Here is a 19382-nt window from a genome sequence, read left to right on the forward strand (position 1 = left end):
TTCTGGGTTTTCGTTTATTCCAAAGAAAATTAATCAGTGAACTGTTGATAGTACAAAACAAAGTATTAGGAAGGGAGACAGGGAGCATAGAGAGGTTAAAGTTAATGATTGGGAGGAGCACCATCTTAATCGTAGCTAATCTACCCCACCATGAAAGGAAAAGTGGTGACCAGTCATCGATGAGGGCCGCAAGCTTCTTAAGAATATCAGTATGATTGAGTTTAATGAGTACCTTGATATTGTTACAATATAAAATTCCAAGGCATTTAATGTGAGAAGAGGTCCATTCAAAGCCAGAATCAGTAAACATAGAGGGGAGGCAGAATTTATTTAGAGGTAGGATTTCTGATTTGTCTACGTTCAATTTGTATCCAGAAACACAAGAATAATCATGTAATAGGGAGAAAAAGGCTGGCAAAGAAACAGAAGAGTTAGAAATAAATAGTGAAATATCATCTGCATGAGCAGTGAATTTGATATCTAGGTTTTGAAACTGAAATCCATTATATTGTGTTGAACGTCTAATAGTTTCCAGGAGGGGTTCAAGGGCTAGGATGAAAAGAAGGGGAGAGAGAGGGCAGCCCTGTCTAGTTCCCCTAAGAAGGGGGAAGTATCGGGATTGACTTCCATTTACCCAAACAGACGTAGTTGGTGCTGAGTATAAGAGCTTCACAAATTTAATGATAGGGGGACTGAAACCATGCCATTTAAAAGCGCCAAATATAAAATCCCAGGTAACCCTGTCAAATGCTTTTTCGGCATCTAAAGTGATGGCTGCGACAGGAGAATTAGACTTTGAGGCTAAATGTATGATGTTTAGAAAAGTACGTGAATTATCTGTGATGGACCGACCTTTCACGAAACCGGATTGATATACATTAACTAAATTGGGGATAACCTTATTGATGCGAAGGGCGAGAAGTTTTGCGTAGATTTTACAATCGGTGTTTTTATTAAGGAAATTGGTCTATAATTCTTGCACAGAGAGGTATCTTTGTCTTTCTTAGGTATTAAACAAAGCATCGCTTGCGTAAAGGAACCCTGTGTCAAAAATGTTTTAAAGTGTAGAAAAAATCGAACTGTGAAACCATCCGGCCCGGGATGTTTTATCTTTGGGTAATGAGGCCATCGCCTCGATAAGTTCCTTAACAGAAATGGGGGCGTCAAGAGATGAGAGATCGGGGCTATTATCAGGTGATTTAGGAATGTTTTGAAAAAAGGAATCAATGAGGTTTGGAGGAGGGTGCATTTTAGGAGTATAAAGAGAGGAGTAATATTTAGTGAAGCATTCAAGTATGTTCAAGTCTGAAAGATGTAGATTCCCTAATTCATCTTTAATGGCCACAATTTTAGATATTTGTTTCTTAATTTTGAGATAGTTTGCTAGAGATCTCCCTGCTTTATGACGACCACCATACATTTCAGCATTAAATTTGAGAAGAAAATTGCTGGCAGAATCCCAAGATAATTTGTTATATTGCATTTTGGCTTTAATAAGAAGGGGCAATGTATCAGGGCAGTTAGTAGTGAGGTATTTATGTTCTAAAGTTTTGATTTGTTGTAGAAGTAGTGTTGAATGAGAGAGGGCTTTCTTTTTTTTCCGAGACGCAAAATCTATAATAAAGCCCCTAGCGGAAGCTTTAAAAGCATCCCAGACAGAGTGGAATTGAGAGACGGAAGAGAGGTTATGATGAAAAAACTCCTGAGCAAATGAGATAAACTGTTCGGAAAATTGTGGGTCTAAAAGAAGGGAATTATTGAAGTGCCATCTTCTGGAAGTAGGAGAGGGTGAAGGGTAGTCCATATCAAGAATAACCGGAGCATGGTCAGAAATAAGGATAGAGCCAATTTCGACTTTGTTCACAAATTGTAGAGCAGGTTGAGTGAGGAAAATGTAGTCAATCCATGAGTGTGATTTATGGACAGGTGAGAAGAAGGAAAATTCTAGAACATCAGGATGGGAGGTACGCCATATGTCTATCAATCCCCTATTATTAATGGTTTTGAGAAACCCTTTCTGCATCTTATTAGGAATGTATCTGGTCAGGGATTTCCGGTCAAGAAAGGGGTCCATAAATTGATTACAATCCCCACCCATAATCAAGTGCTCAGCCGAGTGTGAGGAAAGGAAAGTGGAGAAGTTGTGCAAAAAGATAGGTCGATGCCATTAGGGACATAAACGTTACAAAGAGAAAGCTGGTGATTGTTAACTTTAACATCTAAATATAACCATCTACCATTTGTATCAGTAAACTCATTTAGTAATGAAACATTCAAAGATTTATGAAATAAAATTATCACACCATTCTTGTTATTAACAGCAGGTGAACAGAATATTTCACCCACCCACTGTTTACGTAATGATGATAAGTCTTGTAATTTAAGGTGTGACTCTTGCAACATCACAACATGGCAGTTCAGTCTGGCGAGGTGAGATAGCACCCGCTCTTTTTTGACAGGATTACGCAATCCTTTAACGTTCCAGGTTATAACACGGAGTCCTTTTATGAGTAAGAGGTATAGCAAAATAGATACTTGAAAAGGAAAGTAGATTGGGAAAGAAGGTTGAGTGGAAGTAACTTAAAAATCAGTGGGCAGATAAGGGGAATGAAAAAAAGATCATGGAGGTGTGAAAAGAATAAAGGATAAGGGAGCCAACAGGTCATACAGCAGCAAATAAGAGATCCTGAAGGGAAAATAATACAGAATATAAATTAAAAGAAAAATAATGAAAGACAGAGAGAAGCACGAGGACGGAGTGAGAAATAAAAAGGAAGTAAAGGTCTAAAGAGAGGAATAATATATGAGACCCAGAAGTACAGAGGGAGAAAAGGAAAGAGAGAAAAGGAGCAAATACAAGAAAAAGAGGAGGAGGATAGATCTCCCCCAAAGTAGATATCAGGAAGAAGATGACAAAAAGCCCGTAGGCTTTAGCCATAAGACCATTCAAGGGAGAGGACATTGAAGTGAGAGGGGGGGCGGAGAAAGGCAAGACAACCACACAAAAAAGAAACACCGAGAAGAAAGAGGTTACAGAATAGGACTGAGTTGGTTGTGAGACGAAGGGTAGGAGATGCATTTATTAAAGAGGATAAGATGAGGTAAAATAAAGGGAGCTTACCATACACTAGGGTAGAACGGGGCCATGAGGTTGAACTGCACATACGATACAAAACATGAGAGAAACGAGGGTAAGAAACATCATCAGCCACATAGGGAAGAGTAGATCTAGGGAACATAAGAGGGAGTAAACAAAAAAAAGATATATTAACCCCTTCTGTGCCCATGACGAGATAGTCTCGTCATGGAGCGCGGTTGCGCTGTGCCCATGACGAGACTATCTCGTCATGGACCCCGCCCGCTAATGAAAGGGCCGGCACAGGAGGGGGAAAGGGCGGGGCACTCAAGGGGTTAAACAATTGCAACAAACTGGCCAAACGTTAAGAAAAACACATCAGGAAAACTGTAACAGACAATCATGGTTTGCTAAGTTCCATTAGTTCTCCTTTGTGGGAATGAATGAATTTTCGGCGATCAGCTGGGTCTTCAAAGCTCACAGTTCTGTCTTTGTAGGTGACTTTAAAGAAACAAGGATGAATTAATCCATAACGTGTATTCATAGATCGCAAGGCGGGTCTGAGTTCAAGGAACTCCTTCTGTCAGTTGGCAGTCGACTTGGAGACGTCTTGACTGAAGAAGATTCTATGGCCAGACCATAGTAACTGCTTGTGTTGTTTAACAGCGTTGAGAATAGCCATGAGGTCTGAATAGAAGAGAAAATAAGCAATTATGCCTCTTGGTTTTGAAGAGGGGGACGCACTCAGGGGCCCCAGTCTATGAGCTCTATGAGGATTTTGGAAGGCCAACGATTTAAAGAACTTGAGTTTTCAAGAAAGCAATCATGTCGGAGCCTTCAGAATTCTCAGGAATACCATAAATACGCAAATTCTTGCGTCTGTTGCGATTTTCCAAATCCTCCGTGGTCTTTTTAAGTTGATTTACTTCTTTTGTAAGATTTTCAACTCTGGCAACGACGTCTTGGGGGTCACTGACCTTCTGTTTGACATCTGAAAGTCTGGAATTGAGACCCGACCATTTATCTTCGATACGTTGAGGGTGGCTGCAGTGTCAGTCATGAAAGGCCTGATAAGGCGCAATTCCTCCATGATATCTTCTAATTGTGAGGGGAAGTGGTGATTTGGAGGGAGAAGGTGGATCCTTTTTGAGGCGTTTGCCTGCTCCAGCATTTGCATTCTTGCGCCCTCCAGATGAAGTCCCCTGAGACTTATGTGGATGCTCCATCATTACTTAGAGGCTGGGAAACTGTGAATGGTGAGCAGCCTTGAAGCGGTTATCAATACAAAACTAGCGTAGAAGGAGAAAATTGCTAGCGATAAAAAATAAACAGCAAAAAAAAAAAAATGTCAGCAAAAGCGATGTATGAAGCTTAACAGAAGAAAAAATGAGGGAAGGTACTAAAAATTACTGCAGGGTAAACGTTGTAACTATCGCCATATGAAAGGGGCTGAAGGTGGCGTGAAGACCCACAAGTTACACAGCGCTATGTGAGGCAAAGCATAGTTCCTTGGTGGCGATGTGAGGAGAAAAGGGATAAATAAATGCTGAAAACAATCTTCCTGCGCTCATCAGGTGAAGACTTCAGTCTGTTGAGAAAATATGAGGAGGTGTAGAAGAGAATTGATGAAGCGGCAACATCGCGCTAATGGAATGTGCAGCGCATGAGGAGAAACATTTAAAATGGCGGCCGTGGTAAATACGGGAGGATATGAGACAAAATAAAATAATTTCCAGACCGTGCCATGTTCTGAGACTTTCACTGAATCGTCTCCATGCGGTCCGGCACTGGAATCCATCGTTTGGATGAGGCTCCAGCTCCCAGAAAAGGTCCCTTCTTGTTTGAGCGCAGCTCGATGCGGAGGAGCTTCTCAGGTGGCAGGCATCTTGCGTCGCCGCGTCGCGCCATCTCCCCGACCTCTGACCTCCTGATCAGAATATTGCTCTCCCCTCGCACAGCTCCACCAAAAAGTGTCTGCTCCCAGCGCTTCCCAGGTAGGTTTGAGTCCGCTGCCTCATGCTCTGGCCCTGCCCCTCTCCCTGCTTGTGTGATCCTCCTTACTGTGTCCTTTTATTTTTCTGCTGTTTTTTCTGTTGTTGCCCTCCTTTTTCTGTTTTTCTGTATCCTTTATTTTTTCTTTCTAAGCTTACTCTTTCTCTTTTTCCTTTTTCCCTCTTTTCCTCACGCTCTTTGCCTGTTTGCCGCTGCTGCCACTGCGACCCCTCCCCCTCCTGCGTGTCCCTGCTCCCGCCTCCCAGCTGCCCCGCCCTCCCCTGACCCCTACTTAATGGCATGCGCTGCACAGCCATGCAGTTGACATGCACAGCGGGTGCATCAAAGGGACGCCAACAGCAAGTCTGTATGCGCCCGTCCACGACCCAACCGCAACCAGCGCCAGGGACCCTGGTCCTCCAACCTGCCAACGCTACAGTTTCTCGGCCCTCTCTGCACTCAACTCCGGCCAGGACAACAAATACAAACCGATCGACGATATGTTTGAGTCCGAACTTTCTCCTGCTGCCACTGCTACCGCTCCTTCGCCTTCAATGTGACCGAAGACTAGGGATGGGCGGAATTTGCGTAGTCGCGCTACACAAACCCCTGCGAAATGGTAAAAAATCTCTGCGAGCATGCGAAATTTCCGCGAACATGCGTAATTGCTTGTTCCGCGCGGTTGCGATGCTTTTTTCTTGTTTGCGAACGCTGTTTGCGTGCTCGGGGAGAACGATCTCGCGAACACGCATTTTGAAAGCACGAACAAGCAAAAAATTCCACAAAGAACGCGAAATTGCCCAAATTCCGCAAGCGGAACGGAATTTACCACCCAGGGCTACCGAAGACCCACCTCAACTCCACCACACCCCAAACCCTGCAATGCATCCTCCTCAACATCCGCTCTCTCCACAGACACACCGCGGAAATATGGGGCCTCCTCGACAGCACCACCCCGACGTCACCTTCCTTGCAGAAACCTGGACGAACGCCACCTCAGGACCTAACATCGCAAACGCCATCCCGGAAGACTATAAGATCACCTGGAAGGACCACCCCAACCGCCCCAGAGGAGGCATCGCCATAGCCCACATGTCTAACCTCCGACTGAGCACCTACACCGACAGGCCCACAAACCTGATGGGACACCTCCATTTCAAGATATAGACGAACCCAACCACCACCCTCCGAGGCACCCTCATCTACTGAACCCCCGGACCGTGTGTACCTTTCTCCGACTTCATCACCGACATCATCACCCCGCAAGCCATCAACTACTCCGGATACACCTTGCTGTGAGACCTAAACTTCCACCTCGACAACCTCCAAGACCCCAACTCCACCTCCCTCCTGGGCAACCTCCTCAACATCGGACTCAAACATATTGTACCAGAACCCACGCACTCAACAGGACACACCCTTGACCCCATCTTCACAGCAGGAAACTCCATCAACTTCTGCCATACCTCTGAACTCCCATGGACGGACCACCGCTGTGTCCATTTCACCTTCAAACAAACATCACCCGCACACGTCCACACCAGCTCCAGCGCAGGAATTGGAACAAGATCTCCGACTACCAGCTCACCGCCTCCCTCAGAAGCTCCGCTCCCACCCCCACAGACGACGACCCAACCATCGGCATCCGTACCCTACACAACTAGATCACCGACTGTGCCAGCACCATCGCCCCCTCAAGAAAACTTCCAAACCGCATGCCAAGAGAGCCAGCTGGTTCTCCACCGAACTCCAAGAATCTAGAAGAACATGCAGACACCTCGAAAAGTTATGGAGCAAGTCCAAAACCACAGCAGACCTCGACAACTTCAAAGCAGCCACCGCCACCCACCACAAGCTCATCAGACACTCAAGGAAGAAAACACTCCAGAACAGAATCTCCACCCACGCACACAACAGCCAGGAACTCTTCGGCATCATCAAAGAGTTCGCCCAATCCAACAGTGAGACAACAGACCTTCTTCCATCACAAGATCAAGACCATCTTTGAAAACTTCGATGACAACCCACACACAGAACAGGCACCCACCGTCCCCCACACCACGAAGCCAACACTTGACAGCTGGACCGCCCTCACCATTGAAGACACCCTGAAGACTATGAAGTCTACCCATGGATCCCTGCCCCTACCACATCTACCACAGAGCCTCAGAAATCATCGCCCGAGCTTCGACGAATCAGCAACTGCTCCTTGCAGACCGCCTCCTTCCTCCACGACTGGAAACACGCCGAGATCAACCCCCTCCTGAAAAAACCCTCTGTGGACCCCACCGACCTCAAAACTTCAAACTGATCTCCTTACTCCAGTACCCGGCGAAAGTCATTGAAAAAAACGTTAACAGTCAGCTCACCTCCTTCATACAAGAAAACAACATCCTCGACTCCTCCCAATCAGGCTTCAGGAAGAACCACAGCACCAAAACCGCCCTTCTCGTCGCGACAGACGACATCTGCTCCCTCCTCGACAGAGGCGAGACTGTAGCCCTCGTCCTCCTGGACCTCTCCGCAGCCTTCGACACAGTCTCCCATTGCACTCTAGTCAGCAGACTCCACGATGCAGGAATCCAGGACAAGGCCCTCGACTGGATCCATTCATTCCTTTCTTGCAGAGCGCACCAGACTCCCACCCTTCCTCTCAGATCCCACACCGATCATCTGCGGAGTCCCCCAAGGATCCTCCATCAGCCCCACCCTGTCCGGTGTTTTCCCGACCAGCTGGAAGCAGACTTCCATTTTACCTTTATTGAAAAAAATCACTCTTGATGCGACTAACCCCTCCAATTATCGGCCCATTGCCAGACTGCCGCTGCCAGCAAAGATAGTGGACAAAATAATGAACAACCAATTGTCCCTATTTATCAATGCCAATGGCCTCTTGGATCATACCCAATTTGGCTTCCGGACTGATCATAGTACAGAGTTGGCATTGATCAAAGCCTCCGAGGAGATCAGGGCAGTTATGGATGGCAGAGGTGCAGCAGCTCTGGTGCTCCTTGACCTCTCTGCGGCATTTGACACGGTGGATCATCGTCTTCTGCAGAGTTGTCTGGAGAAACTTGGATTGGGAGAGTCAGCACGAGCACTTATAGCCTCCTTTCTAACAGATCGTACCTCCACCGTATCCATGGATGGTTTTAATTCAGACTTTTACACACTTCCCTGTGGCGTCCCACAAGGGAGCTCACTAAGCCCCACACTATTTAATATATATGTATCTGAGCTAGCACCCCTTATTCGGGACTTTGGCTTCAGTCTGACCACCTATGCCGATGACACTCAGATTGTGGTGGCAGCTTCCAAATCCCAACAGTCTCCGGCTCCGCAGTTCAGGAGTTGTATGAGCGCAATTAATAAGTGGATGACAGCACATTGCTTGAGACTCAACTCCAGTAAAACGGAAGTCCTAATTTTCGGCAGCATTCAGCCCCCTTGGAATGATCTGTGGTGGCCCGCCGATTTGGGCTCCCCGCCCAACCCGGTGGTTAAGGCAAAGAACCTGGGCGTACTTATGGATACCAAACTCACTTTCCATCACCACACAAATGCGGTAGTTTCGGCATCACACTTTCTTATAAAAAAAATCAGGAAAATCTTTCCTTACATTCCTAATCATACCAAGAGAACAGTAGTCTCCTGCCTTATCTCATCTAGGCTTGACTACTGCAACGGTCTTCTCTTGAACGCCCAGAAGCAACATCTGCATAAACTTCAGATGATCCAGAATTCTGCAGCCCGCCTCATACTGGATATTTCTAAATATCACTCTGTCTCCAATGAAATCCGCTATCTTCACTGGCTTCCTATACCTCAGCGAATTGATTTCAAAGCCCTGTGCATTGTCTTTAAGGCTTTGCATGGTATCGGTCCGTCTTTCTTGCAGGATCATTTTTCTTGGTATTGTCCCACTAGACAGCTGCGATCCACTGGAGCTCGATTACTTGCTGTTCCTAGAATTTTCAAAGCCCACTGGGGTGGACGCAGCTTCTTTTATGGAGCGTCCAAATTGTGGAATACTCTTCCCTTTTACCTCAGAAACGCTAGCTCCCTGTTAACTTTCAGGAAACAATTGAAGACTTGGCTTTTCCAGCATTAGAGGCAAAGTAGTCTTGTATCTCTGTTATGTCTAGCGCCAAGACACCCCCGGGTATACGTGCGCTCTATAAATCCCTGTAACATAACATAACATAACATCTTCATGGCCTGACTTGCACCCATCGTCAGATCCCACGGACTCAACATCGTATCGTACTCATCCTCTCCCTATCCAACGAACCCAACATCTCCACACACAACCTTCAAGAAGGAATGGAAGCAGTCGCCAAATGGATGAACAACAGCTGCCTTCAACTATACACGGACAAAACCAAAGTTCTCACCATGGGCTCACACTCCGATGCCTGGAACAACACCTGGTGGCCCCCGCCTTCGGGAGCCCACCCTCCCCCACTAACCACGCACACAACCTCGGAATCATCTTGGACTCCGAACTCAAAATGGACCTCCTCCTGTTTCCACACCCTCCATCTCCTACGATAGACCTTCAACTGGATTCCCCTCGAATTCAGGAAAACCGTCACCCACGCCCTCATCAGCAGCAGACTGGACTACAGCAACGCACTCTACGCCGGGATCACCAAGAACCTCACCCGCAAAATCCAAAATATCCAGAAAGCCGCCGCCAGACTAGTCCTCAACCTTCCACGCCACTGCCACATCACCCAACACCTGCGGACACTATACTGGCTCCCACTCGAGAAGAGAATCACCTTCAACCTTCTCACCCACGCCCACAAAGCCCTGCACACCACCTGACCCGCCTACATGAACCACCACTTGGCCCAGCTCTCCCTTGTGACTGTGCCGCGAATCAAGAAGACCAGAACAGGAGGCCGCTCCTTCTCCTTCCTCATGGCCAGGGTATGGAACACCCTCCCTCTCCACCTCTGACAGACACCAACACTCTCCAAGTTCTTGAAGGACCTCAAGACCTGGCTCTTCGACGAATCACCAAGTTCATCTACGACCTGCGAAACTGCCCCCCCCCCCCCCCAGCGCCTTGTGACCCTTGCGGGTGGGTTGTTGCGCTTAACAAACCACTGATTGATTGATTGATTGTGTGCATTGTTTCTCTGTCTGCTTGTCTAATTCTTTTGGTAGCTTCCCTTTCTGAATATGCCTGTACTTCGTTAATGATGGCATTTAGTAATTTGGACTCAAATCGTTTTTTTCCGTAGATGGGGATCCAATAGGAAATCATTAAAATCCATGTCTTGACTAATTTTGAACAAGTGCTTCTTCACAGCAGTTAAGCTGGAATGTGCTAGCCGTTACTGGTATAATTTACTCCCACAATATGTATTGCTGTTATAAGTACATATACATTATATCTGTGGTCTGGCCTATTTTATAAGGGTCCAGCATATAAAAAGCAAAAAAGAAAAACACAACAAGATGATGGACGGAGTGTTGAAACTTTTTGACCGCTCACTCCCAGTCAAGAGATCTGGGTTTAATCCATCGTTCTTTTGCTCACTATGCCACCCCAGTTTGGACCCAGCCATATACAAATCAGTCTTGACCCTCATGGGAACAGTCCAACTCAAACTGCTAGGCCGGGGCGAACATGGCAAACACAACAAGATGATGGATGGAGTGCTGAAACCTTTCAACCACTCACCCCAGTCAAAAGATCTGGGTTTAATCCATCTATCTATACTTTTTAACCTCTTTGATGAATGAGAGGTCATCATCAGCACTGGGAAACTGTGCAAAACATTATGGTAGAGGGCCAGAAGGTCCCAAGCTGAGAGCATGTGGCTGCAGGGTTGGCGATAGGGCATAGAGCCCCAAAACAAAGACTCAATTGTGGCGAAGAGAGTGACAACTTGATGGAAGAGTGCAGTAGAACCTCTGTGAATATTGGAAAAGGGGGTTGCTGGAAGAGCTCCTACCATCAAAAGTATAGATATTGTCCACAGGAGGGGTCATAAAAGGAAAAGCTAACTAGATTAAGGTATTCTTAATTGATGACAGACAACCCGCATAGAAGGTGTTGCAGAGATTAAATGGGGCTGAAAATATTGCAGCCAATGTGCTTCTCCTAGTTCAGGAATTAATTGCTAATCAGTTTTGGGAATAAATCACCAAAAAACCACAAAAACATGCACTGCATCAGCCAAGGAGGACACTGGGAATCACAAGCAGGCTGATAACAACCAGCTTCTTAGCGTCATGGGAAGCAGCAGGAGCCCAGGCTACACAGGTGCTCCAGAACTCTGCATGGTCCTCAGTTCACGATTGGGACCACATGCAGATCTGGGCCACAGCTCCAGCCCGGAGTGCCCTCCCCAGTGTCCAGATCCAACAGGGCTGAGAGCGGCCTACCCCAAGTACCCACAGCGAGGCCAGGCACCAGTCCAGGTCAGCATAGCTTGCAGAGCAGGTCAGATAGGTGTCGCTGGTCCAGCGAAGGCTTCAGCCCAGGAGTTAGAGTGGCCCTCATTACGTCCTAGTGCAATATATTTATTTATTACTTTATTGGATCAAAAATATGATCATTCACATCATAAAAAAAAAGTACATCTGAATAAAAACAGTTAATATTACATTAAAAGAATGTTCATTGAGATATCCATTAAAAAAAACAAAGTTATAAGTCCTATAAAAACACAGGGCCTTATTTATGAGGCCTTGAGACAGTTTTGGGCTTCTGTTGCGTCACTTTTCATAACGCATCGGCGACGTAAAACATGTCTCCTGTTACGCCCTATTTACAAAGTGACGCATCTAAGCAGATGTGTCACTTTGCAAACCCCCGCCCTACATTATACCTGCATCAGGTATAATGTATGCAGGGTGGGCCTTCTCACGTAAGTAAGCCTCATAGAAGTGACACAGTGAAATCTATGAGATTTCACTGCGCCGCTTCTCGGGTGCAAATGCGTCAATATCTTACGCCTGCCTCACAGCAGGCGTAAGACTGATGCAGGCCCTTTCACTTTCGTGAGACACTCCAACAATGCGTCACTTTTGCGCCTACATATACGTCAGAAATACTGACGTATCTGCAACTCCTTGCGACATCATGTGTCATACAGTAAATATGACGCATTTATTATTTATTATGTCGCAAGGAGGGCATCACTTCTCATAAATGAGGCCCACAATGAGCAGGATCAATCATAGAAACAGGTTGAGCTAAATAGGCACAACAATGTTCAGAGACTGGTTAACACATTTTGACCTCTTCCACCAGGCAGATAGCAAGAATCTCGAAATAGCAAACACTAGCCAGCTTGTAGTATCTGATTTAAAAATACATGTGGCTTCTGAAGGACACCTAATAGAAAGCATACGGCAGACAGGAGCTATCCAGGTTCTTCTGAGATCCGCATAGGAGGGACAACAAAAAAGAAAATCCTCAAGTGTCTCGGGAGCAGTGTGGCAAGAAGGGCACAATGAGTTAACCAACACATTTCCCCAGCTACTTCTCCTTGCATTTAAAGGAATGGTTCCGTATCTAAGTTGGATATACAGTGCTCGTGCCTGTGGTGGTTCGATATCGTCCAGGAAGGTTTCGAAGCCAAAGCTACCTTTAACATTTAAGAACCTCACAGTTAAAGTGCCATGTGCAAAGCGTTCAATGCTTTCCGAGACCATCAGTCCCCAGAACCTTTTTTTAACAAGGGGGGCCATAGATTTAATAATGGTCCCAGGTTCCTCCCAGAGCTGCCCCAACCCTATTTTTAAAAACCAAGCCTCTTGTTGAACCACTTGATTCAACCTGTTTGCTTGTGCAGGGCAATCAGCTCGACCATGGCTTCCTTCAACGGGACCTGGGTGTTGATTGTCCAAACCCTAATCCAGAACAAAAGTGCCCTGAGAATGGCAAAGTGTTCAATAGGTTTTAGGCCAAGATCTAGTCTAAGTGGCAGGAGTGGTGTATTCACTGGCAGGTTCATGATGGCTTTAATAAATTTATTTTCAGTAAGGGTTAGGTGTGTCAGATTTTCCGGCCCCCAAAGCTCGGCCCCATATAGGGCAGCTCCTTGACCTTTTGCCCTATGCAGTTCTAGGATAGGTGAAATGGGCCGGTAGCGTGAGGCCCTAGCCCTACGTACTATGGCACAATCTACATGCTGGAGGGTCAAAGTACTCTTTTCCAGCTGCGGATTCCATACCAGCCTATCGCTGATGCGAACTCCCAGGTAATCAAAGGACTTGACTTGCGTGCCCAGCACGAGTTTGCCCTTGCTGGATTTATAGGGATTAAAAGACATATATTTGGTTTTGGAGCAGTTTATTTCTAAGCCCTTTTCTTTGCAGACTTTAGCAAATTTAATTAAGAGGTTTTGGATTCCTCAAGGTGTCTGGCAATAAGCAGTGTGTCGTCTGCAAAAAGCGGACAAGGCACTGCGCTGGCTGCCAATTTCGGGGGGGTAACCACCACAATTATAGAGTTCACCAATTAGACCATTAATATAGAGGGTAAATAATGTAGGGGCAAGGACGCGACCTTGGCGCACGCCTTTCCGGACCAGTATGCTATTGGTCAGGCTGCCATCGGAATTCCACCTAACCTTGGCATAGGTGTCATGGTGTAGCCGAATCAGGAGTCTGAGTAAATAAATTGGTAGTCCTAATTCGCTTAATGCTAGCCAAAGTTGGGACCGATCTATAGAGTTGAAGGCCATTTTTAAGTCCACAAACACCACATATAAATGACCTCCTCTGATGGTAATTTCCTTCCATATTAACAGGAGGAATCTGAAGACTTGGTCAGTGGTGCTTGTGGAGGCCCTAAATCCTGCCTGTAGGTCAGACAAAACATTATTTTCCTCAATCCAATCATGGATTCTGGTCAAAATGATTTTGCAAAATATTTTTGGGGAAACATCTATTAAGCTGATGGGCCTATAGTTACCAGGCGACCCTTTGTCACCCTTTTTGTGGATGGGAATAATTTTGGTGCCCCGCCAGGTTTCCGGAATGGCTCCCCCAAGCAAGATGGTGTTAAAGACTTTTTGGAGCACGGGGCCCTATATAATGGGTTCGGCTTTGAACAGATCTCCCGGGAGCTTATCTAGGCCCGGGGCTTTCCTACTCAGCATCTAATTTATGGCCAAGATGGTTTCGTCTACTGTTATGTTGTGTCCATCAGATATTTCAAAATCCTGAAGGTTCATATGTGTGCCTGGATCGTAAAGGAACCCCTGGCCTGCGAATAAATCCCCAAAATAGTCCTCCCACACATGGGGCTGAATGAGGAAATCTGTTTCCGTTTCTAGGTTTGGTGAACCCTTCGACAGAAGGTGCCAAAAGAGTTGGCTATTCTTATGTTTCGCAGCATCTAAAAGCATGCCCCACTTTTCAGACTCCCAGTCCCTTTTTGCCTTATTTTGTGCCAATTTATATGACTTTCTGCAGCTTTTTACATCTACGGGAGACTTCCATTTCATTGCATCAAATAAGTTATCCCTGGCTTTTTTGCAGGCTTCATTAAACCAAGGGGCTGTTTTCCGCTTTAATCTAGTACATTGTTTATAAAAATGAGGTCTTATATTTGAAATCAGTTTTAAAAAAGTGGTCATAACGACTTCTGGCCCTATGGTCGAGGTACTCAAGTCTATTAGGGTCTGCTCCACCTCTGTGTTTATTTTGGGGAGTTCAGTTGGATCAGCTAAAATAAGGGGCCACTTAACTCTTCTGTTGTTGTTTGTAGTAATGATCGGAGTACTCTAAATCCTGGGATGACCGTACAATGAGGCTAGACCAGTCAACGTAAGAGACAGGGCGTTGTGAACCCGGTCTTCTCGAATTAAAATAGCCATATCTTTAACACTAGACCAAAGATCGAGATGGACACGAATATAGTTGATCCAAGTCTTAGAAGCCCCCCTCTTAAATGTGTGACACGCCTCTTTATCAAAGTGTGTCTGGCCGTTACAAGCTCTGACCCCAAATACAATAGAGAGAGACAAGACTTGTTATCCCACTCTAGTGCATTTCTTAATAGGTGGTATCTGAAGTTCAGCAATCCCCCTGGCCATGTCCTCATCTGAAATAAGATCCTGTATGTAAACAACTGGTTCAAAAGTTGTATTAAAGTCTCTGGCGATTATCAGTCAGTGACTTCCCGGGGCTGAATCGAGGTAATTAGTCAGAGTTGTTATTGTCCCAGATGGTCTATGGGCGCTAATAATCCTGTTATAGATGTTAAAAAGTCTAACTTGCACATTCTCCTTACCCAGTGATAGTTCTAGCCCAAGTATTTAATCTGAATCATGATTTAAAACCTTGATTTCACATGCCAGCGAGTTTTTGACCCAGATTAAGAGGCCACCTGCCGGCTATTTGGCTTCAATGCTATATGTGGTACAACCTACCCTATGGACACGTCCAACTGCCCAGGTTTCCTGCAGAAGGCAAAAATGAAAACCATCCATTAGCTTGCACCAATCTGGGTCGGTTATCTTAGACTTTATACCGGCTACATTCCAGGATAAGATTTTCAAGTCCTGGGAGTCGACTAAGGATTCCTGTGTAAGCCCTATGGTGTTGGTGACACCCCCGCACATTTGTTGGGAATGGAGATGAATACTATTTGTTGCAGGTTCACTTAAAACAGGATCACTGCTGGTGCATGGCATGGAAATGGCAACGGACTGCATAGCAGATATATCTTCTGCGAAAGATGAAGATGCTCTGGATAGTCAGTCTTGAGATTCTAGAGTACTCAGGAGATGATACCTGTTTCTAGTTTCCAAAGGGGGGGGCTCCTGGTGTGTAGGAGTCATTACACTGGCCATTTAATTGGCCAAAGGGTTCCTCTCACTGTTTTCAAGGTGCCTGTAGAAGAACCCAAGTGGTAAAATGGCGATCGCTTTGCCCAGCCTCTGGTTATTTAAGTGAGACCCCCATCCCAGCAACCGACTGGCAATAATTGGGGATCTGCAATTCATAACAATGCAATCGCCAGGGAATGGCTTGCGTAACGGGCCAACCCAGCTGACTCGTCTAAAATATCATGGTAGGTTTTGTTCTTTAGTTGGGACTGTGATTCAATTTGGTTTTCCTGAAGGGTGGGAACATTGGTGAGAATGGCTGCATAAGGACAGCACATTGGTGGGAGATGTATAGTCACTTTATCATCACAATTAATTGGGCCGTTTTTGTGGGGCAGTAATAGGGGTGTTAGTTGGTGTGTGCGTACATAGTTCCCAGTAATAACTGCGGATGGTGGACCAGGCTTAATTTTACTGGAAAGCATGCGTATATTTGCCACTTGACTAGTGCAAGCGGACCCTTGGTGCTTCTGTGCTATTGTGCTGGGTTTCTAGGGACAGCATTATTCACCGGACAGGGTGGTTGAGTGTTGCATGTGGCAGATGACCCCTCATGTGGGTTTAGAGTCCCCCTTTGAACAGAGCCCCCATCCAGTGAGTTCAGTTTTGCCCCTACCCCTGTAATTAAACCACTAACCGTAGAATGCATAATTGTCACAGTAGACTCCAATTTATCTAATCTAGCTAAGATTGGTAGAACATTTCTAGAAATTGTCTCTTCTAGCAGGGATATTAACGCCACAGTCATTTGCTGAGGAATATCTAGTGGCTGAGTTGGTAATAACAAGTTAATGCCATTTGAGGTAGCTGGGCCTTGTAAGGGTGATGCCGGAGCTTCTGGGCATGTGTGCTGGGACTGTCTCTTTGACCTGGTCCGTGTGCATCTTGTGGGCTCCGTATGTTTTACTTTTTTCTTCCTATTTCCAGCCGTATGTCGTACTGGTAAAGTTAGAGGTGTTGTGCAGGGCTGCTTAGCGGAAGATGGAGCCGCAAAGCTACTCATGGGTGCAGAATTTGTTTGGCTAAAATCAATCATTTGAGCGGCCTGGGCGTCCATCAAGTCTAGGTCGGTGGCCGGGCATCCTCCCACTGATAGCCGCCGTTCGGCAACCTCAATCTCCTTATCGCCTTTGCCGCTCACAATAGAAAGCAGTCAAGTGTGGAGTTAGGCATACATTTTTGCGTAACCACCTTCCCTCCCGTGATTTCAGATTTGCCGGCATGTCAGTTTAATTAATTGTATAAAAAAGAACGTGCTTTTCCAAAGTCCAGGGGCCAAGAGGCCTGGCCCCGCCCCACCTCTTCCTGCCGCTGACGGGCGCAGACGGGCCCGCCCTTGGTGCTGCAGGAGCCCGCTCTCCTCTTTAAGCGCCTCCGGGTGCTAACAGGATTGCTTTTGCGGCGATGGCCGCAAGGGGGGATGGGACAGGTAGTCCTGGGCACCTCTATCCCCAGAGTCTTGCAGGCAACAGGCGTGGCAGTGAAACGGGCTTCTAGTGCAATATATTCTCTTTCAGTGCGGCAGCCATGATGGCCATATGCGTTGGTAGACCTCAGCAGTCTGGCTTTTGAAAGTGCACTCTATAAATGGCAGTCGAACTGGAATTGCCCCATCATCACCAGCGCCTGCGATGGCATGGTGGCAGCCTTGATCATTCATGCATTCCAGTCCATTTTAGTGAGGATGCTGTTGGTTATTGATCCCCAGCACAAGGAGCCTCACTGAAGTGCGGCCATCTTGGAGCCAGGCACATTGACACCCCCACACCCAGCTGGTAAAATAAATCCTTTCTATAAAATCTTTCTTTTTATCTCGTACCACATACGGATGTCATGCTCACTATGCTACCTATAACACAGCATTTAATTTAATTAATTAGAGATTTTTCTGTCTTTTTGGGGAAAAAATCTTAATTTGTGGAAGAGCCACATGATTTTTCTACTCGAAATTTAATAGGGTGATCTCAAAATAGTAGCTGTTGCAAAACGTAGAATTGATGTGGTTTCGTGGAATGTATGTATTGGTTTATGATTCCAAAATAAATTAAAGAAGATTTTTTAACAGTGAACAGTTTTGTGTAACACACAAAGTAATTTGGAAGGGAAATATCAGGTTGTGGCTTATTCTAGGTGACGTTTTTATGTCAGCTTCACACCATTTTTGGTCAATGGGGAGAGAAGCAGGAATGATACAGCAGGAGCCTCGTTGTGAGTGTCTTATAATGCCCAGCGGTGTAGGCAACAGGGGTTACAGGCCCTATTGGAAATTACAAATTGCACAAAACCAACATGGGCCCAGAGCTTTTCTTCTGGACACTTTGTCTGCTTAAAGAACGTGAAAGGTCAGGGTCAAACACTGGGCGAAAGTAAGGGGAAACGTGTAGAAATTGAAGTGGGTCAGAGATTCCAGCATAGTTCTGCTCCAATTCCTGCATGATATCCCCCAAAAACATAATCATGTATGATGGAAGTACCATTGCTTGCTTTAGCAGTTGCTCTGATGGACAGGCGATGGATACCAGGCCTTTCATTGTCCCACTCATAATGGGGCGTCAGTGTACACACCTGTAGATCCTAATATCTCAAGGCGGTTACTGGTGCTTAACCTATGTTTTGTTTTATTATCAGATTGTCTCATCGACATTGTTCTTGGATTTGACATCTCCAGTCTGGCAGAGGGTCAGAGGTTACTCCACGGCCAATCACAGCTCGAGACACGCCTCCCCGACATCTTGCATTGGGTGTCCTCGCTCAGCACTGTGAGCTGCAGTCGGGGCACCAACACACAGGCCAGCTTGGCCCTGCATGTCCAGGACGCCATCACACCCATTGCCCCCAAGTTCCAAATCTACAGCAAAGAAATGGCAGAGACTCTGAAAGCGGTGACGGTGAAAGGCCCCTCGCGTCTTGATGCATCGAGCCTGCGCTCCCTCTGGGCAACATTCAAGAACCAATCAGCAGCTCAAGCCAAGGTAGGATGTGTCAAGGGTCACAGGGTTCTCTCAGGATAATTTCTTTTATCACTATTTACTCACCCGCCATTGGTTGGTGCCATATCTTTTCAGCGGTGCTGGAAAAAACTTCAGAGTTGGGGTTCTTGCTAGCAGCGTCAGCTCAGTGCAATTTTATACGTTTAAAAAATTATCGGGTTGTGTATGATTCAGTGCAACGAATGAGCCAAACCTTTTCAACAGCCAATGTGGTGCAATGACTTATTTGCAAGATCCTGCAGCTGCCAATAGTACACTTGGTTAACTTTGAGGTGCATATTTCTAATGAAATGGGTAAAATGTGGTTTATTGTGACATGGCAATTCAAAGTGACTAAATTCGTTATAAAAGTGGCGATAGATGTGTTTTATTCGTCAGATAGATGTGTTTTATTCGTCGACTTATGATGATCATTTCAGAAAACAGATGTGATAAGGGTTTCCTGATTTATTTCACTAACGA

At 45.9% G+C, this 19382-nt stretch overlaps 1 protein-coding gene across 1 annotated transcript in view; it reads left to right on the forward strand.

Annotated features, from left to right (window-relative positions):
• The window catches only part of LOC146789044 (collagen alpha-6(VI) chain-like), a 788523-nt gene that overhangs the window by 498937 nt on the left and 270204 nt on the right, over positions 1-19382 (forward strand). Inside the window, exon 10 of the mRNA XM_085631022.1 lies at positions 18559-18902. Within this exon, the coding sequence (XP_085487148.1) occupies positions 18559-18902 (344 nt within the window). The remainder of the gene's footprint in view (positions 1-18558; positions 18903-19382) is intronic.

Source organism: Triturus cristatus, chromosome 10, assembly GCF_964204655.1.
Source record: "Triturus cristatus chromosome 10, aTriCri1.1, whole genome shotgun sequence".
Classification (NCBI taxonomy): Eukaryota; Metazoa; Chordata; class Amphibia; order Caudata; family Salamandridae; genus Triturus; species Triturus cristatus.